Source organism: Tursiops truncatus, chromosome 5 (assembly GCF_011762595.2).
Source record: "Tursiops truncatus isolate mTurTru1 chromosome 5, mTurTru1.mat.Y, whole genome shotgun sequence".
NCBI lineage: Eukaryota > Metazoa > Chordata > Mammalia > Artiodactyla > Delphinidae > Tursiops > Tursiops truncatus.
The window spans coordinates 107,299,748-107,321,370 of NC_047038.1; the positions used below are offsets into that span (position 1 = coordinate 107,299,748).

General features: G+C 42.4%; 1 protein-coding gene across 4 annotated transcripts in view; it reads left to right on the plus strand.

The window, feature by feature from the left end:
* Positions 1-1,186: 1,186 nt before the first annotated feature.
* GATB (glutamyl-tRNA amidotransferase subunit B) overlaps positions 1,187-21,623 on the plus strand; it is a 77,059-nt gene continuing 56,622 nt past the window's right edge. For all 4 annotated transcript variants that reach the window (XR_012332139.1, XM_004315290.4, XM_073805512.1 and 1 more), the window contains exons 1-2: positions 1,187-1,396; positions 3,349-3,499. Coding sequence is in view for 3 of the 4 variants with exons in the window: in XM_004315290.4 (XP_004315338.2) it covers positions 1,221-1,396; positions 3,349-3,499 (327 nt within the window). In the remaining variant the exon portion in view is untranslated. The remainder of the gene's footprint in view (positions 1,397-3,348; positions 3,500-21,623) is intronic.

Sequence of the window (21,623 nt, forward strand, 5' to 3'; positions counted from 1 at the left end):
CACCAAGTCCTTCAATCTCACCTCCTTAATCTATCTCACCTTAATCTATCTCACAGAGGTCGATTTCTCTCTGCCTCAACCACCACACTATTTCATCATCTCCTTCCTACACAACTAGTACTCCAAAGGGCATCCACTCCATCCCTTGTCAAATGCATTCTTCACACTGTGCTACTTCATTTAACAAATATTTTTGAGGGGCCTACTCTGTATTCTGGTAGTACTGTGTTGAATAAGGCAGACTAATTCCCCATTCTCAAGGAGCTAGTGGAGACAGGATATAGACATTAGATAGTCATAAGCACTATGCTGAGTTGTAAAATAGGATGATCTAATAGAGAATGGTTGAATGGCTATTCTAAATTGTGTGTTCAAATACAAGAAATCAGTGGGAGTTTCAAGAGGGGATGAGTTTTGAAGCAGGAAAACAGAAGTCCACTGGGATGATGGTAGCTGCTATCAATTCCTCGTAGGTAAGGAAAGTGTTTCAAATACTGGCCAGGATCAAAAAGAATCAGTTAAAATGTTCCTGAAGTTTCAATCTAGGTCTGTTTGTCTCCAAGCACCTCTGCTGAAATATAGTCCTTATTATCTATGTGAAAGCATCCCATTTTCGTTAACTTTTCGGTACGTCTCGTCTACCAGTAACGTAAGCTCCATGAGCAGAACGGCCATAACTGCCTTGCTCATTGCTGAATCCCCAGTGCCTAAGAACTGTGTCTGGTATATAGTTGGCATGCAAATAGGTATTTGTTGCATTAATGCACAAATTGGTGTGTGAAGTGGAAAAGGAAACAAAAAATTTACTGAGTGGGTTTGGGGTTCACGAAGCCTTCGCGGAGATGTCAAGGTCATTTACTTCAGCTCGAAAGGTTAACTGGGCTATAAAATCCTGGCCAGGTTTCTCCGCTTTGGATCTCTGGCACCACCTGCTCTCTCTCAAACTCACACACGTGCTCACGCCTACAAAGCTCTCCAGCTCCCCGCTAGGAGAAGTCACACCTTCCGACACAGAATCCCTCCCACCCTCTCCCCTATTTCTCATTCCCTCCTCTCCCCTCCCCTCCCGGTTCCGGAAGTCTTCGAGTCGCAGTGCCTCCTGGGAGCAGTAGTCTTCCGGTCCGAGCCTAGAACAGTTTATCCCTTTCCAGAACTACGCTTCCCAGAGAGCCTTGCGGCAGAGGGATGTTGTATCACCTGACCAGGACTCTGGAGAGGCAATGGCGACGCCCGTCCTGCGCTGGTGCTGTCCTGGAAGGCGTTGGGTTTTCGCCGGGATTGGCGGCGTTTCTCGCCACGGAAGAGGGGTTCCAACTGGGTCCACGTCCAGCGGGAAGAGGGGACAGAGCTCAGTGGCTCAGCAGCCCCTCATCACGGCCCAGAAACCGAGGAAAGGGTATATTATTTCGTACCATTACTCCCCGCTTAAGCGTGAGGTGGAATTGCGGGACTGGAGAGATAATGGCCACTACAGCCCAGCCTTCAATCTAGACGTTTTGGTGGGCGGGAGGTGCTGGGCTATAAATTGCAGCTCTGAAACCTAAATGAAAGCACGAAACTGGCCCTCTATCAGCCCCGTCCCCACACGTAAACCGCTGTCTTCAGGTAGACAGGCATATTTGCGAGTGTAAAATAGCACGTGTTTTCCTGACTCGAAAGCTGCACGGACAGAAGAGTGGATTCAGTTACCTTAACTAATAGCACCAGTAGCGGGGTCGGTGACAGTAGAAGATGAATCTTATTTACCTGACATTTATTTAGAGCTATTGCGAGTCAGCAGTGTTGTAAATTATTAGTCAGAAAACACCACCTATCTGTGGAGGCGTTTCATTTTGAACATGTGTGTCTAGACCTAGGAGAATGCAGCCAATGACAAGAGATCTTCCCTCTGGTTATGTAGAAAGTGTTGTTTATTTTGCTTAATATCCACTGAACAGCTGTTTATATATCACTATATGAGACCTAAATAGTTTATTTTTAAGTACAGAAACATAAGGCATGTGTCTAATATTCAGTTTTTCTTTTGAGATAGTTAGGTTGCCATTATTTTTGCTTTTCTGTTGGAGGAACAGAGGGAAAATGTCCAGAAACACTGTTTCTGTTCCTTTCATAAATTAGGTTGTCTCACTGTGAATGTAAAGTATTTTTTTCTCTCATGTAATGAAACTGCAAAAATACATTGAATAAGGTTTTAGTGAATGCAAATTTCTGATAAGTTCTTCGTTTAATTCCTCTCAATTACAGGTTGTGCTTCCCAACTTTAAAAAGAAGGAATTCATCAGTACTACAGATGTAGAACTTCATGTGTTGAAATGACTGAAACAAAACCAAATACATGCAAACAAAATACATGTAAACAAAAAATTCGATAATACAGAAAATTGCTTGGGGGAAGAGCAGGATAGGAAGAGGCAGACTATGGAGAGAGTAGGTGAACACCAGGTGATCTTTAGTTTGCCCAGGATACATGGGTTTAATAATAACCCATGGAATAAGCACACTTATAAGAACCTGGAGAGACCTCTGTATGGAATGTTCATACAGACCCAATAGAGTAGGAGTGGCCAGATAAGAGATTATTGTAGCATTTAGGTTGCATTATTGCAGCTTCTTAGGTTTGGTAGCAGTCAAGTATAAAACAAGCAAAGGAACCTGACACTAGATCTTTGGAATTTAAAGTGATCTGGGGAACCAGAAAAAAAAAAAAAAAAGCCACTTGCAATGGTTTAATGTTTCCCTTTGCACAAAATTCCCAGGAAGGGTGTCATTTAGTGGTGATCTGTTATATCTGTCACTCTGGTTACTTTACTTGCAAACCATTGTTAGAAAATGAATTCCAAACATGACTGAGAATTTCCCTTCCTTTTTCATAATGAGATGTGCAACTATTTACCATTATTTCTCTAGTAAAATCCTGATGTTTATGTTAATTCTAAAAACGTTCACAAGATCAGCTTTCTTCATTTGCTGACCGACTAATTGACAAAGCACAGTTAATTTAGAAAATGCTTCTTTCATTAGTCAGCCAAGCAGTCACCACCTGATACCCATTTCTAAATTGTTTTCAGATGCCAAATTGTTCTTTTCTGTTACCTTCTTGTTTGCACAATGAACTCTCCTTATGCCATGTTGTAAATGAATTTTGCTTTGCCGGCCTTGTAGGTGTTCATTTTGCATTGCTTTTGATTTAGTCACCAGTACAGTATGACACCTTTTTTAAAGTAGGATATAAAATTTTAATAAGTTAAAAACACAAATAGAAAATTAACATTTGTGGTTTCAGCTCTTAGAAATTCATGCATGGTGACGGATCTAAGAACTTCTTAACCATTTTGTCTTCCTATTTAGTGAACGTGAATGGGCAGCTGTGGTAGGTTTGGAGATTCATGCCCAGATTGCCTCCAACTCCAAACTCTTCTCTGGATCTCAAGTCGACTTTGCAGCACCTCCCAATTCTTTGGTATCTTTTTTTGATGCATCTCTGCCTGGAACTTTGCCGGTAAGGTTTTTATTGTATTCTGTTTTCATTATACAATGTTCATGTTTTATCGAACATAACTCTTAGGAAATACTTGTTTAGGGAGCTTTGTATGAAGTGGGTTGGACTAAATGTTTTCCAAAGACTCATCTCTGTAATTCTGTTTCTAAGTCTAAACGTCATCCGTTTGTTCGTGTATTCATCTCACACACAGTTTAGATTGTTTACTCAGTATCAGGCTGTCCGGTCTGTGCTATGAACTGAAACAGAAAGATGAGCGACAAACCGTGCCTTTGAGGAGTTCAGAGACTAGCTGGGGAGATGTGTCTTCTGCACAGAGTACTGTGTCACTGCTCCTGTGGAGGTCATATGCAGAGTATGGTTTTGGAACCCCACTCAGGGACTTACTGAATTCAGTAAGAGAAGGACTGTTGTGAGAAATTGGGGAAGAGATAGGGTTGGCTAAGGAGGGGTTGTTGGAAGAGCAACAATCTTCTGAGCTAGCTGAGAAGGCAGGCGGGAGTCAGGCAGATGCATGGAGGAGGGAGAGGCGGGGGAGTCTCGTCAAAGGAAGCAGTATATGTCATGTGATATTATGGTATAAGGTCAATAATGATTGTGGTTTTAGAAAATTAAGAACTGGTCAGTAATGGAGAAAAAAGTCAACCACAGTATGCTTTGAGTGAAGTACTCATTTATCTATTCATTCGCACTGAAACTGGCAATGACTGGGTCTAGTGTACTAACTCATCAGCAAGATTTTTCGCATATATTTTCACATAGGTGGATGAAGTTTTGAAGGAAAGGATGGAAGGAACAATGTGAATATTTGGGCTAATACATGGCTCATAGTCTGTCCGGGACACATAGTATCAACTGGGTGTGGGGTTTCCTGCCCTCCTTGCAGGGAATGTGTAAGTGGTGGTGATGCGGGCAGGGAGAGGTTCCCTGGGTGAGTTCCACACTTTCTAACATTTAAATACAAGTGAAAACTGGTTGAACTGCACACTGGCGGGTGTGCAGAGGCAGAGGTTTTCTTTTCCCAGAGTCACTGCCATGGAAGGTCATGGGCAGTGCCTCCAAAGTACCTGCTGCACCCAACGTTTTCGTTATACTAGGGCAGTGTCTCTGTCTTGGAACTTTTTCCTTACTTGTGCTTTTTGTCATGGAGGACTCCTATTCCTGTAAACCATGCCTAGGGTCACCTTTGACTTGCTGTTGGGTCTTTCTGGGAGAAGACAAGTATAGGAGTGTCTGTCCCTTCCCTCCTCCCTCCCTCTGCCCTAGAGTATCTATTGATGGAGAGATTGTTTTTATTTGAGAAGAGACAATTTTCCAGTTATAAATGTATGAATTCTTTTTGGGGCAGAGACTCAGCTATAGTAGAAATAAAGTAATATCTATTTAGACAAGTGAATGGAAAGCAATTCATCACAACACCTCTTCTTTCTTCCTTCTGAGCTCAAAACATTCATTTTCCACATGGTGGTTGGTTCATTATCAAGAGACTAGACACAACTGCTGAGTTCTTTCTAGGTTTCTCCAGCTGGGAATATAGTATCTAGCAAGGTATTTATTATAGTTCACATTGAAAACATCTATTTGCAGATAGACATGTTTTCTATAGATAGGCTCTTTACTTGTGGCTAACTGTGGTCAAATATTAGAGACAATTCAAAATAACTAAATGTCAACATGCTTTGAAGACATCTTGTTATGCCCCCAAAGAAGATACTTGCCCAGTGATAGGCATATCAACATGACGGTGAAGTCGTTTGGGACATTGGCGCATTGAGAGCTTGGCTTACATTCACTAAATGACAATCAAAAGCTAGAAATCCAGTTTTGCTCGAGCTGGGTTTTGTTCTTCCTCTTCGGAGCCTACCACACTCATTGTTTGAGCAGCCTAATGGGTTATTCTCGCAACAGAGCTAATCTGCCTCTTTTTCAGAAATGTTTCTGTCTTTAAAAGACCTATGTTAGTGTGTGACCTAAATTATACCATAACTACCAGAATAAAACGTTGTCATTCCCACAGCCCTTCAAAACCCAGTGATGTAACTAGATAGAGATTTTAAATATACTGAAACATTTAGACAGTTGGCCTTCTCTAAGCCTGTGGAGATGGTGTATTGATGCTCTGATATTCTGACTACGTATTTGTTTATTTTTATGGAAAAAATGGTGACCATTTGTTAGATACACTGTTAAGAAGATAGAAATAGGCAACCAAAAGAACTTAGGTTATAGTGTCAAGTCTTTTTCTGTAGACCAGATTCATTTGCTCTGCTGTCTTTCTGTAAGTATTTGATTCTCCCCCTCTCTTGATCGTGTCTTTATTCATTCGCTCAACTGACATTTATTGGATGCCTCCCATGCACTAGCCATCGTAGAAGTTCTAATGATACAGGTTTGAAGAAGGTAAAAGATCGCTGTGGGTCTTGTCTTCACGGAGCTTGGACAATTAAGTGGGCAATTGCAGTACTTTTCAATGAACATGCTGGTAGTGGAAATACAGTGTGCTCTAGGAAGGGCGTTCAACACAGATATAGGGAATTTGCAAAATTTGGCCAAATAAAAGTGAATAGGATGCACAAAGACCAGAAGAAAAACAGGGCATGGCTTGCTCTAGGAACTGAAAGAAGTTCCGCGCGTTGTAGCACAGAACTGGAATATGGTGTGGCAAGAGGTGAGACCGGCGTGGAAAGCATAGTCTGTACCATACAAGCCCTGCTAAGGAGTGTGCATCCCATTGCAAAGAGGTAAGAAGATGTAAGGAGAGTACCAGGTCAGAGACTCGAAGGGACGGCATATTTTGAGGGGTGAGTACACAGTATTACTGAGATTCAAGTAAGGTGAGGACCAGGCAGTGGTCATTGGATCTGTTAAGGGGGATATTTACAGGAAGCGTTTCCGTGATGGGGTTAGAAGGGAGGTGGCAGAAGGTCGAAGAACTTGGGGATGTTGAGGTAGAGATGAGAGAGTGTGGGCAACTATTTCAAGAAGTTTGGCTTGGAAGGAAAAGAGAATACAGTAGAGAATTCCCTGACAGTCCAGTGATTAGGACTCCGCGCTCTCACTGCCAAAGGCCTGGGTTCAATCCCTGGTGAGGGAACTAAGATTCCCGCATGCTGCAGGGCGTGGCCAAAAAATAAGTAAATAAAGAGAGTCGGTTTAAAAAAAAAAAAAGCCTGATTTTCCTTAATGTTGGAGAAACTTGAGATTGTTTCAATGCTGATGAGTTATAGTCAACAGTAAGGTATCATCCACTTAAAAATATGTTAAGGGCTTCCCTGGTGGCGCTGTGGTTGAGAGTCCGCCTGCTGATGTAGGGAACACGGGTTCATGCCCTGGTCCGGGAGAATCCCACATGCCGCAGAGCGGCTGGGCCCGTGGGCCATGGCTGCTGAGCCTGTGCGTCCGGAGCCTGTGCTCCGCAACGGGAGAGGCCACAACAGTGAGAGGCCTGCGTACTGCAAAAAAAATAATAATAATAAAATAAAACTAAGATTTAAAATAATTTTAATGCTGATGAGAAGGAGCCAATGAGGGAGCAGTTAAAGAGGCTTTTGATTAATGTGGCGAATTGAACGTATACATGTTAATCTGTCCTTCTCCTCCTACCCCAAGGAAACCCCACTGAAATGACAGTGAAAGAATTCAAAGTTATAAACCTATGAGAGAATGGGAGAGTAGACCAACGTGCATGAGACGGTAGATGGAGGAGGGCCTGACTTGGCAGAACGAAGTTAAGTGTAACCCAGGAAAGGGACAGAAAGTCTTCAGAAAGAGACACTAGTCAGAAATGAGATGGTGTGCCCTATGCAACCCCGGAAAGGGTCCAGATGTGAGATCAACAGGTATTGTGGAGGGCCAGAGGGAGGTGAAGACAAAGGGATTAATTCGGAGTCTGGATACAGAGCAGTTAGACCCGAGGTCCTCTCCTGCCCCTTGGTAGTTGCCCTACCTTCATAGGAATCTATAGTTTGGGGAGAAATTCAGCTTGTGACACACTCCCCCTAGAGACCCCAGGCAGAGCAAGAGGCACTGGTGTCAGACAGCATCTGTACTCTGAACCCCAGGGCCTGCCCGATCCTTTCCCTGCCCCGTTTGAGGAGCTCAAGTGAACTGGTATGGCCATCTCTTCTCCTTCCCACCTCCCCCAAGCAGGAACCCATAGGAACCTGACAGAACTTGACATTTAGGGGGATCTCAATTTAAAAGGCTACCTGGCCACCTCATTGATTGTCCTAGAATGAAGGCCACCAATCAGCAAGCCCTGGATATTTACATAGAATGCTTAATCAGCATTTTAGTACCTTACTTTAAAATATAAATAGACTGGGAGTTCCCTGGTGGCGCAGTGGTTGAGAATCCACCTGCCAATGCAGGGGACACGGGTTTGATCCCTGATAAGCAACTAAGCCTGTGCGCCACAACTACTGAGCCTGCGTTCTAGAGCCCGTGAGCCACAGATACTGAAGCCCATGCACATAGAGCCCATGCTCCGCAACAAGAGAAGCCACCACAATGAGAAGCCCACACACCACAATGAAGAGTAGCTCATGCTCGCTGCAACTAGAGAAGGCCGGCGTGCAGCAATGAAGGCCCAGTGCAGCCAAAAATAAATAAATAAATTTCTTAAAAAAAAAAAAAAGATCATTTCAAGAGGTAAATTTTAAAAATACATATATGTGTGTGTGTATGTATGTGTGTGTTTATATATGTGTGTGTGTGTGTGTGTATGTATATAAATTGACAGCCAAATATCACCAGACATTTGAAGAAATTCTCCAATGTAGTGGACGGAGCGGACGGAGCCTAAAATAAAAAGAAAACAAAAAAATAAGAGGCAACAGATAATGCACAGGGTAGAATTCTTTAAAAATTAAAAGCTTTTATAAATATCCTTAGAAAGATAAGAGAAGGTAGCTGCATCCTTGAAACAAGAACAGGATACCACCATTTAAAAATAAACAATCAGGGCTTCCCTGGTGGCGCAGTGGTTGAGAGTCCGCCTGCCGATGCAGGGGACATGGGTTCGTGCCCCGGTCCGGGAAGATCCCACATGCCGCGGAGTGGCTGGGCCCGTGAGCCATGGCCACTGAGCCTGCACGTCCGGAGCCTGTGCTCCGCAACAGGAGAGGCCACAACAGTGAGAGGCCCGCGTACTGCAAAAAAAAATAGATAAATAAAAATAAAAATAAACAATCAGGGACTTCCCTGGTGGTCCAGTGGTAAAGACTGCCTTGCAGTGCAGGGACGCGGGTTTGATCCCTGGTCAGGGAACTAAGATCCCACATGCCGCGGGGCAACTAAGTGCACATGCCTCAACTACTGAGCTCATGAGCCTCAACTAGAGCCCACATGCCACAAACTACAGCACCTACGTGCCCTGGAGCCTGCACACCACAACTAGAGAAGAGAAAACCCACACGCCACAATGAAGAGCCTGCGCGCCGCAACAAAAGATCCCACTTGCCTCAACAAAGACGAGCCTGACTACACATCATTACAGCTACACTTGAATCTCAGAACGTCAGGGTGCCCTCCCGCTCTATTTTTCTAGGTTAAAGTTATGATTGAAAAGTAATTGGCATACGAAATGTTTTTATCTCACCTGAGATGTGTAGAGTAGTATTTTTTCTGAGGATCACTCTTACCTCTTTTAATCTTGACGGCATTACCCGGCCTACTTTCTGATTGCCATCACTCAGGAGAGGAGACCAGGGTGGGGCCTGGGCAAGGACTCAGACCCTGAATGCCTTGGGAACCATGACTTTGATTATTTTGCTCTTATGAAACAGCTATATGATTTTTTTTTGTACTAATATGAAGGTTTTCCTCAAAATTCTTTTCCATCCTGGAGAGAAGCCAGCCCCAGAACAGTGAATAGTGTAGTGTTGTTGTGAGATTTCCCCTGTAGTTTTTCTCTCCGTGGACTTGAACCAAGCACTGCTGCCACATCGGCCTTTAAAGCACAGGCTCGTGTGGGGCCTCCCCAGAGGGTCTCATCACTTGGGGGAAGAGTTTGTATATTTTTTCAGTTGGCTTTTCTTTACCAGTTTCTGGCTTTTATTCTCCATATATTTTTGCTAAACTTGTTTCACAAATTAAAAAAAAAAACAAAGATCCCATGTGCCACAACTTAAGACCTGACCCGACGCAGACAGAAATAAAATAAATAAATAAATAAATGATAAATAAATCGTTTTAAAAAAAAATAAACAATCAGAACAAAAGCTCTTAGAAATTAAAATTAGGGTGGAAAAAAAATCCAGAAGAGTCAGAAGATAAAATCAAGAAAATCTTCCAGAAAGTGTAACACACACGCAATCGGACAATCGGGGAAAAAATAAGAAAATTAGAGAATCAATCCAGGATGTCCATCCTCTGATAAATAGGAGTTCCAGAAGAGAGAAGATAGGAAGTAGACAAGAGGAGACTATCAAACGAATGACACAGATTAATTTCCCAGAACTGAAGGACATGCGTCTTCAAGTCAGAATGGCCTGCCAGTGACCCAGTGCAAGGAATAAAAATAGCCTCCCATGCAGAGCTGTCATCATGAAGTGTAGAATTGGAACACCAGGGATAAAGATAAGATACTAGAATTACAGAGAAGGAAAGTCACACGCAAAGGACTGGGAATCAGAAAGGCATCAGACTTCTCAAAGCAGCACTTAAAGCTAGAAGATAATGGAATAGTGCCTTTAAAAATCGTAGGAAAGGGCTTCCCTGGTGGCGCAGTGGTTGAGAGTCTGCCTGCCGACGCAGGGGACATGGGTTCGTGCCCCGGTCCGGGAGGATCCCGCATGCCGCGGAGCGGCTGGGCCAGTGAGCCACGGCTGCTGAGCCTGTGCGTCCAGCAACGGGAGAGGCCACAACAGTGAGAGGCCCGCGTAACGCAAAACAAAAAAAACAAACAAAAAATCGTAGGGAAAAAAAAATCCTAAGCTAGAATTCTGTATCCAGCACTCTAAATCAAGTGTAGCAGTAGAATAATGGTATTTCAGACAGGCAGGTTCTCAAAACATTGTCCTTCCATTAAACGGGAACCTGCTGAAATGGAGAGGCTTCAGACTGCTGGCTGTGTAGCAGTGGGAGAGGAGGAGATGGCTCCAGAACGGAGAGGTTTCGAGAAAAAACGGGAGGTGGGGAGGGAAGAGCAGGTATCTAATGCTTGTGCAAATAAGAGATTTTACATAGAAACTGGAGTCTTTATTTATCTTATTGAAGTATAGTTGATTTACAATGTTGTGTTAGTTTCTACTGTACAGCAGAGTGACTCAGTTATACATAGATGTGCATTCTTTTTCATATTCTTTTTCATTATGGTTTGTCGCAAGATATTGAATATAGTTCCCTGTGCTGTCCCATAGGACCTTGTTTATCCATTCTACGTGTATTAGTTTGCCTCTGCTAACCGCAAACTCCCAGTCCATCCCTCCCCCACCACACCCCTCCTTGGCAACCACAAGTCTGTTCTCTGTGTCTGTGAGTCTGAGAAACCAGAGTCTTTGAGAATAATGAGGAATAGGCAGTAAGAAAATAAAGCAAATTATAAAATGAAAGACCTTCAGGAAGAAACAAAACGTTCAAGAAGGGACATGTAATCGGTGTGTACTTTACAGCTCAGCGGAGAGACATATTTACATAATAATAGAAACACCAACCACTCATGTAAAAAAAAACTGTGATATAATTGGGATATTGGCAAGTAAAAGAACTAAATTCTTATCTACCATAATCAGAAGTCATGTCCTAAATTGATAAAGTAAGAAAAAAGTAATGTAGGAATATGCGTTAGGAATACTTTTGGCCACAGATTAAGGGGAGCCTCTTTTTCCTTTTCAGGCCCTAAGTTGATTGATTGGTTTTGTTTTTTTAATTGGCTGTTATTATTTCTTTTAGCATTTTATTTTTTTAAATAAGATAATGAGTGAAAGATTTAGAGCTCCCAAGAGACAAATTATTAGGCAAAAGGTTTTTCAACAAAACTTTTAAAAAAGCTTTTATATAAAGATAATATTAAGTAATAGTCAGATATCACCTCTGCTGGTTTCTCAGCCATCTGTTGGTGAAATTTGTCTCTTTTTTGTTCCCAAAGTTCGAAAAGTGACAGCATCCCACCTCTTCCCCCACCTGTAACTCCCACCCTTACCCTACCCTTAGGAGGAAAGGCTCATCCACATTCTAGATCCTTCATAGTCAAGTTCAGGCATGTGGCAGGAGTCCCTGCTTCCCCATGGGTGGAATGACTTACCTACCTACCAACCTGACTTTTCCACTTTGATGTCATTCAGGTCATCATGGGCTTGCACTTAGGGGCGGCTTATGTTGTTCTTGAACAGAAATGTGATAAAGTAACAAGCACGGGTAAATTCTATGGGACAGAATAAAACATAAAAGTATTGCAAAATATCTCACCTTGTAACTGATATACATTATCTCTTGGGAATGGCATGGGCCTAGTCTGGTGGCTCCATATTCCAAAAACAAGAACATTGGGTCTTTGGGACAGTTTGTCAAGTCTGTCTTTTCCCCAGATTAAGGAAGGATTGTTACGTGGCAAATGGCCAATAGCCTTGGCCAGAAAGTGATGGATTTTCCAAAGGTCCACTGGCACAGCATATTGTTTAAAAATAGGAAGGTAAATACCAGACATGACAGCTCAAAGATCTGAAGGTGGTTCAGGACTAGCGGCGGAGGGTGGCGGGAACTGCTGCTTTTTGTTGTAAATTATTTCTAAATACGTGCCTCTAACAATACGTACCTTAAACAATCAAAAGTTAGGTTTAAAGGAGTGACATATAGGGTAGAGGAAATTATTGATAGAATCAGGTTCCTGAGAAATCAGGAGCTGTCCCTGGAGCACAGGGAGAAAGACAGCTCTCCCACTGGAACCTCAGGGAAGGGGTGCCCCTCCACCCACAGCTAAAGGCAACTTTTGGGGTTGGGCTGTGGAAGGTTGAGGAGGCCCCCATCTGATTTTTCCTTCTCTAGCAAACACTGTTTCTTGCATCTCACTCTCCTCCTCCTGGGTGCTCTTTCCTGCTTCTGTTAGTGTGTTTTGAGTTCTGGGTCTGGGTGATCCACTCTCTCAGCTTTTCTGGCCTCCAGTCCCTTCTGTTTCTCCCTGGCTCTTGAATGACAATATAGAATCCCAAGCTGACAGTTCTGTCCCCTCAGCACTTGGAAGACATGATTCCGTTGTCCTCAGACGTCTGTTACTGCCGACGAGAAGTCTGTATCCTTTGTAGGAAATCTGTGTTTCCTCTCTGATAGCTTTGGCCAGGATATGTCCAGGTATGGATTTGTTTCTATTTATCCTGCTCAGTACTCAGTGGGATAGCTCCACGTAAAGACTCGCCCCTGGACTGTGGCGGCACCTCTGGAAGGAATTCATGGTGACTGTGTTAGGGCCCGTTGGGCTTTACTGAACAGACAGTTTCTCTGTCCATTTATTGGCCCCCAGCTGTCACACTGCTTGGATGGTGCCGCCCTTCAAGCCCACACCCACGCCAGGAGCAGGGCCAGGGACTCTAGGTGGGTGGCTTCCTCCACATCAGCTCCTCAGTTAGTGGCACAAGATTTTCTGGCTGGACCAGGATTTTGTGGCTCCCGGCTCCCTGCCCCCAGTGGAATGCCAGCCTTGACTTCTGTGCCACAGGTGCTTGAAATCGCCAACAACTGGTGTCTCTTCAGTGTGGTTAACAATGCTGATGGTAGTAGAGTCAACTAACATTTACTGAGTGCTTTCTTTATGTGCGTGTGGTTATTTTAACCTCATAAACTTTATGATGTAGCTCCTGTCATTATCCCAGTTAGCAAGTAAGTGGGCAAGCTAGATTCAAACCCCGTGGTCTGGCTTCCAAGTTCATGCTCTTAACCCCTTTGCTGTTCTGTCTCCTGCAGTTACACCCCTGGGTGATGTGGGCCCCAGGAGATTTCCTTTCTTTTGAGCTTGGCTGTGTGTATTTATACATTTATATGTGTATGTAAATGTCTGTGTGTGAAGACATAATACTTGTCCTCATCCCCCATGTCCCCCCCACCCCAGCATGTCTGCACCACCAGCTCTGTATCACTCAGGCTGCTGTCTTTACTGGTGGTTACAACCTCCCCTCTCCATTCTGATTAGTGACCCTTCTTCTGAATGTTTCTTAGGACTACAGGCACTTTATCTTCTTATTTTACCTTTAGTTTTAGAATTATGTGGAATCCCATCATAAATCTTCAGACTGAAAAGGTTACTCAGCCTATTTTCCTGCTGGTAGGCAGGATTACAGCTAAACCAAGGACAACATTCTTTATTTTTATTAGCAGGCATTCAGCTTCGCTCATTGCTTTGACCTAATAAGACCCCTTACTCTGATACAGAATCTCCCTTAATTTATTAAATCATTATTTGTCTGTAGAATTATAGACAGAATTTTAGGTTATTTGCTTCGAGTCAATTATTTCCTATTTATCAATGTCATTCCAACTCTCTACTTGTAATATTTTGTATGTGAGATGCGAAATGGGAAGAAAAATAGGAAAGGAAATATATTTGTTTGATAAAACGTCTTGAGATATACAAGTCTATTTGTTCATAATTTACAAATGTTTCCAGTAATGGCAAGATTTCAGCAAGGCATCAAGTCTGTTTGAAATTTATGCCTGTGCAGACCACACACACACACACACACACACACACACACACACACACTCACACTCTCTCTCTCTCTCTCTCTCTCTCTCTCTCTCCTCGATTTCATTTCAAAAAAAATATTAAAGAAACTAGTACTTCTGCTCTTATTTTACTTGTTTGAAAGCGTTTATCTGTACATAACACGGAACTGCCTAGTAACTGTGACTGCCTCTTACTCCTAGAACTGGGGAAAGGGCGATAGAAGCTCTCTTCCCCACGCGTATGCAAGAATGTTCTCCGCTTTTCTCAGGATCAGCCTGTCTGAAAAAGCATTGGGAGTTTTCCATGTCAAAGATATTTTAGAGATTTGCCCTGGCAGCTATGGCATGAAAAGTGGAACTGAGATACTGTTTACCCATTTTACAAAACTTTTCTTTTATTCACAAGAGTGTTACTACTGTTAGCAAGCAGAAGGGGAATGAAAAGGGAGGAAAATCTGATGTGAATAAATCTAAAGTGATGCCTGCCCTCTGGGAACTAACAAACAATGCAGTTACCATGCTTTATGTTGGAGATTTCTTCTTGAATGTGTATGCAAATCGCTCTGAAAGGGATCCTGCCCCTTTAAGAAAAGATAATGTGAATGCTTATGTAAAGTACTTTGAGATTAATTAATTAATTTTTTTTTTTTTTTTTTTTTGCGGTACGCGGGCCTCTCACTGCTGTGACCTCTCCTGTTGCGGAGCACAGGCTCCGGACGCGCAGGCTCAGCAGCCATGGCTCACGGGCCCAGCCGCTCCGCGGCATGTGGGATCCTCCCGGACTGGGGCACGAACCCATGTCCCCTGCATCGGCAGGCGGACTCTCAACCACTGCGCCACCAGGGAAGCCCGAGATTAATTTATTTTTAAAATTTCTTACAGCAGATTTATTTAATGCTGGGTAAATCTGCAATATTCTAGCTCCCTGAACATAGCAGATATTGGTAATAACTTTTGTTTTGAAGGACCTAATGGATTTAGAATTAATAGTTCTAGAGAGCATTAGGCTGAAGCGCTCTTCTGACCCTTAATTCTAAATGTAATTATAAACATTTTTAAACTCAAGACTTCTAAACAAAATAGAAATTCAAGAAAACAGCATTTGGGAAAAGTGTTTAAATGCATGCATTTATAATCAGATCTGTATTTGCCTCTCTGTCCATTCACACTTAAATGATGGTTAGTTATTTGACTAAGAAGACAAAATGGGACAGTTTTCTATTAAAATGTTTTTCCATTTCAGTGATTTGCTTTAATGTAACCTGTAGAACTTATAATTACATTGTGTTCTCAGACGCTAATCTTGCTGTTATCTGAGCCACTGTTACACTTTTTCCTCATCTCTCTGTAGAGTGGGGTGTTCCAGGGGTTGCAGTGTTCTGCCCCGTGACCCTTGCTTCTGCAGAAGAGGTGTGTCTGCGAGCTCACGCACACAAACGTGGAGAGGCTCCCTTTCAGCTCTTAAACTCTCTGATGGTCCAGACTTGTCCTCTGACGTCATTAACTGGATTTCCCCCGTGGACTCGGCTGACGCATGACCATCACGGACCTTCATGTCCAGTAGGCAGCATGACCTCCCCTCCCTTCGGGGAAGCATTTAACTCCTTCCTGCCTTGGATCTTTTTTCCAGAGTTCGGTGGGTTCTTGAAAGCCTCCCTCTTCACGACCATTCTCCCTTCCCCCACCCTTCTGCCATTCCCACATGCAGTATTCCCCACTGTGAAATCTAATACTAGTGCTTCTACATTGTATCCATATATATTTCGCAGTTGACTGACCATCCTTTATGTATGTTGTTTATGGGGATTTCTGTGTTTGATTATAAGGTTCTAAAAAGCAGTTCATAGATCATACTCGGGCCACTTGACAGTACCTTGCACAGAACATGTATATATAACACCCATAATAAATATTTCTCTATATAATTGCACATACTTAATGAGCACATACATGAGTCCACATGAAAGAATTTTCCAGATATCTAAAACCCTTTTGATATGTTTTAACTTCTTTATAGGAATCTTTCTAAAATGTATTTTCTACTTTTCTCCTTTTAAATAGGGTATGTTGAACATAAGCTAACCTTTTCTTGATTGCTCAAGGTTGTCAGCAATATGTTGTTGTAATATAATGGTGCCTTCAGGGTCTACTGAGGTGTGTAAAATGATCTGATCCTACAGGAAATGGCTAAAGATAGCCATTCTTTTTAGGTTTCATATTACAGTCTTTGTTGTTGCAGTCATCTATCCCTCAACTCCTTCGTTAAGCTACTGTCAGTATATTTGATTCTAGGAACCACTTCTTGCTCATTTTTCACTTCTCAATTATTACTTCTGGTCTGCTCCAGCCCAGAAAGCCAGGTGATTGCATTTCTTAATGTAAGTAAGGACAGGCTCTGAGTAGAGACCTGTCCTACAAAATAAAGTACCATACGAATGGTATGAATGGTATGAAGGTAGTTAGCTTCTCGACATTGTAAACAGTGTGAGAATAGAGTAGGAGGAGATCCTGGAAGTCAATATAGTACTTTTAACTTAGATGAGAGAACTGCTGTTGTGACTTGCCCGCTGTCACTCAGTTACTTCATGTCCTAGTCAGATTAGAACTCATGTTTCTGACCTCAGTTTAACGCTCAGCCTCCAATCTCTTTTCTACCATAACTATTGGAAGTCTGATTTATGTAGGTGCTATTATTTTGCAAGTATGTGTATATTACAAAACATGGATACCATCAACTGGTGTATATGTGGTAATGTTAATAGATGTATGTCCACATACTATACACACACACAGGCATTGACTGTTCAGCATTGACGCTGATCATATGTGCTATTTATTAGCGTCCAGTAGGTGAGAGATCTAAATCTGGGGGTGAGAGAAAAGTGGAAAAGAGTGCTGCTTCCAAAGAAGAATGGGTGAAAGGAGATCTGACCTAATAAGCTACCAGTTCAGTGCCCTGGACACTGGATTTCTCCAGACCCCCCGCTAAGAGAGCAGCCCTGACTCTGGGCAGCTCCCAGCTATACATTTTACCATGCAAATAGTAGCCATAATGAAATATTCTTTTAGAATCTTTTATCATTGTTTCATTCTGGGAAATTTTCTCTACATCTTCTTCCAGTTCACTAATTCTCTCTTTGTTATATATGCTCTACTCTTTAACATACCCACTGAGTTGTTTTTTGTTTTTTCACTGAGAGTATCTTTTATTTACAGAAATTCTGTTTTTCTCTTTTAAATCTCTCCTGTCTTTTTGAAAATATCTTGTTCCTTTTTCATGTATTCAGTTCTTCATTTCTTTGGTAGCTTTAAATCTAAATATTTTATAGCCTGTGTTCAGAAATTCTGTTACCTGAAGTTCTTGGGCTGTCTTGTTCTGCTTTTTGGTGTGTCTGCTGATTCTGGCAAATGGTAGATGATCTTCTTGTTGTATTTTGTATTTTGGATTATGAAGTCATGTTTGACAGGACTTTATTAGTGGGAATCTTCTGGCTGGGGTAAGAGCGAATCTCTCCAAAGAGCTTTTACTTTGGCTTTTGCCAGATACCCCAGGTCTAAGCCAGGCCATTTTTCATGTTTATCTTTTAGCTTGGGGGTTCCTTGACCACAGAGTTAGTAAATTAGAACCCCAGGTTCGCCTGAGAGCAGGTTGTGGCAATCAATTCTTAGGGCAGACTTTTTTGTTTTGTTTTAACCTAAGTCTGGGCTGAGACTTTACTACAATTGAAACTTTACAGGAGGGAACAGAGGGTGTGACCATGTAGCTGGGTCTGCAGCCCAGGCTGTGAAGGTGAGTGACTTAGACTCCGAATGGGACAGGAAAGGCATCTTTGTGTTTCTCTCAGGCTTCCTTTCTTCTGCCACCGAGATATCCTTCCCTTCTGATTGCAACTGAGGCTGAGATCTGTACACCTCCCAGCTCATCTGTACACCTCCCAGCTGAGATCTGTACACCTCCCAGCTCATCCTATCTGTCCTCTTATCACAGACACAGATCAAGTGATTGAGCTCTTTCCAAATTCCCTCTGGTTGTGCAAGGATGCACACTCTCACCCATTGCCTTTAAAGGTTATCACTTTCCAAAAGCAATTCAACCTAAATGAATTGTTCCCTTCACCTCTGTTTGGAAATGGTGATGCCATCTTGTTCCTCTCAAGGGACAACAAAAAGTAAGACAGTAGAATTAAGAGGGACAGTGGATTTTGGTGGAGGGAACCCACGAGGAAGCCAAGGGGCTGTTTTCCCCTCCACCCCAGCCTCAGGGAACCTGAGGGACCTTGTCTGGCCTTCTCCCCAGGTGACTCTCTGACGCGGCCACATGCTCCTTTCTGGGAAAGGAACGTCTCCAGGCAGCACACTCATCTCCCCAGAGATTCATTCCTGAGCAAGAAACCTTCAGTATTGGGCTTAGGGCTTTTCTCCCGTTTCCACATCCCACTAGGCAGGTTTATTTTCCCCTCAGAAAATGCCCTTGGATGAGACATTGAGTACAATAACACCAAGCCCTTGTTAGAGAAGATAGTGCTCTACTTAGAACTCGTAAGTGTTTAAAATGAATTTGGTACACCACTGCACCCACAAGTCTGTAATGCTAAAAAACGAGGTGGGAATGTGTAGAAAATAAACTAAAAACACATTACCAAAGGTGCCCAGGAGTACAAAAGCTTAGAGGTCTTTTGTTGATATAAATATATAGTAGTTTAAAAAATTACCTAACACTGTTCTGTGACATAGTTTTTGTCTCTGCCATTCAAGCAGCTCATACTGGCTTTGTTCTGGTGATTTACGCTAGAAGCCTATAATAAAAATGCAGCCTGAAATCATGCAGCTGGGTACCATTCATTTTTCTTCCACGGACAGTTCCAGAGCTTAAAAAATTGCAGCAGACCTGTAAAAGCTCTGCACCCACAGGACATGCATCCTCAGCCATGGCAGCTGGCTCTCTCAGGTTTCTTCTGCTCTGTGGAGTCATTGGTGATGCTGTTGGGGTTTCTGGATTGGTTTAATGAGTACTAGAAAAGAGTTTCCAGGAAGATATTGTGCGGTTTTAGGGCATCAGTAAAAATAATACTCCCTTCCCCTCTTGAGTCAGAACCAATTGAGAAATCAGCATAGAATTAAGACAAATGGAGATGAACCTACCAGCTTCATTACTGATAACAGCTTGATTGAAAAATGTAACATGATATATCCAAATGGCTTCTAGTACTTTCTGCCTCAGTTGAACTCAGCTCCCCCAAAACCATAGGCCTTTCACTTGCAGAAGACTTATCACATGGCCAGAGTAAACCAGAATATACCATCTCGGTGGGCATACTGATCAGAAAGAGCTGAGACGGGCTGTGTTCTGGTGATTTCTACTAGAGCCTGTAATAAAAATGCTGGACCATAAGGAGCCGACCACTTGTGGTCGATTCCTTTTCCCAAAGTCACTTGTCAGAAAAGTCACTCCTCTTTGAGGACAAAGGAGTATGGAATAGCAGAATCCAGCCACATGGAAACATGGGGGCAGGAGACTGGAGGATGCCCAGTTCTGCCTTCATTAGCCCGAGCCAGTTTTACTGTGTCTGCCTTTCATCTGGGAGTAGGTGTGAGATACTCTTTTGGGGTGGGTTCTGTGGAATTCTTTCTCCACACCACAGGTATATACACCTGTCTTCTGAGGCCACTGGGATAGACCTTTCCTACTTGACCATTTCCAGATGTATTTTCAGCTTCATATTTAGTTTGGGGGAAGAAGTTGGCTATTCTCTACACTGCAGCATCTTGGGGAATTTTTCTCCTTAGCTCTTTTAAAAACCTTGGCCAAGTTAAGAAGTCATTTGCCATTGGCATCCCAAATATGACAAGCATAGGCTTGGTGATTCTGGCATAGTTAGTGTAGTCAGGCTGGGCTCCTCTAAAGAGAGTTTTGTTACTCATGGCAGAGGGTTCTTGCTAGCGAGCCTTCATGTTTCCCAGCCTTCCACCACTGGTTGCATCCTTATAATAAGGCCTGGGTGCTGGGGCAGGGAGAATAAGTGGGAATCAGAAAACGTTAGTGTTCCCAGGAGCCTTAAAAGTACTCTATTCCAAATTTTGATGCATGAATCTCTTTTCTCAAGTATAAAAGCAGGAAGCATAGTCAATCAAGAGCCTTTGTCATGCTCTGCAGCTTTCTTAGGAGATGCAGACAGGCAGTAATATGTGATTGTCAACAGCATCTTGAATTTTCCGTGGTGCTTGCCAACTCATAGGCCACCCAAGTGAGCAAGGTTGGGGCTCCAACCCCAGTTGGTAGGAGAAGAAATTGAGGGCCTTCTGGACTTATGCAAGGTCACAAAGAGGTCGGGAACCCAGTTAAAAACAGAAGCGAGACTTGCCTGGTTCCCATTCTTAGCATAAAGCACCAGACTTCATTCCCTTCTGCAGAATTTGCTAATTGTTCATTTCTGACAACACAACAGGGAATTTTTCCTTTGTAGCTGTTTGTAAACATTTAAGATGCCTGTCATCACTCATAACCTTTGTTTACTTATCACAGCTAGCTAGCTCTCTTATTTACGTATTTCTTGTTCTTTTCCGTTTTTACTTCTATGCAGAGAAGTGACTGTATATGAAAGCACTTCATAACTCTCAAGTGGCATGTAAATGTTACTTGTTATTATTGTACTCATATTCTTAACTTTGCACCATTAAAATATTAATACAGATAGTACTTCTATTTTATAGTGGCCAGTAGGTTTCAGCACTTAAAATGGGACAGCTTACAACAGCATGAATGACAATTAACATGAAGTTCTTCATCACAGATGTATTTCAGAGAAGCACAAATTGAGAAATTGCCTGTGTATTTACATAGTGAGACAACAGAATGGAAGCATTAACAGAAAATAAGATACCTATACAAATTTGGGAGACGCTAAAAGTATTTTTCAGCTAGAAAAGATATAACTGGAGAAAATTATTTTCCTACCAGGTAAAAGAACACGTCTTCCCTTCATATTCTTGTTTATATATATGTTGTCTATACTTACTTATAGATGGTACAGAATTCCCCGTTAACAGATTTTTCACATGTAAAATGAAATACTTAATAGTCCGACGAGTGTTGTACTATATACTTCATTATCTACACAAGGAACTTAACATGTTGACAGCATAGGAAAGTTTAGACAGATTATAGTAAGTAGAATATTTTCTTTTCTACAACTGATTTTCAGCAATGCTGAATGGGAGCTTCCAGTACACATGTATGGTTTACAAGTTAGCATCAGTTTAAATAACTCCAGCCTCCTCTAGGCTCTCCTCCTGACTCTAAGGCTTGTAACATCTCCCCATTCTCTTAGGTAGGAGAATTATCTACTCCTTTCTTCCTCCCCCAGACTTTATTTCCAAAGAATTCAAACTTATAGAAAAGTTGAAAGAATAGTACATTGAACGTCCATCCTGCACCTAGATTTTTTTTTTCCCTTTGGATTAGCCATTT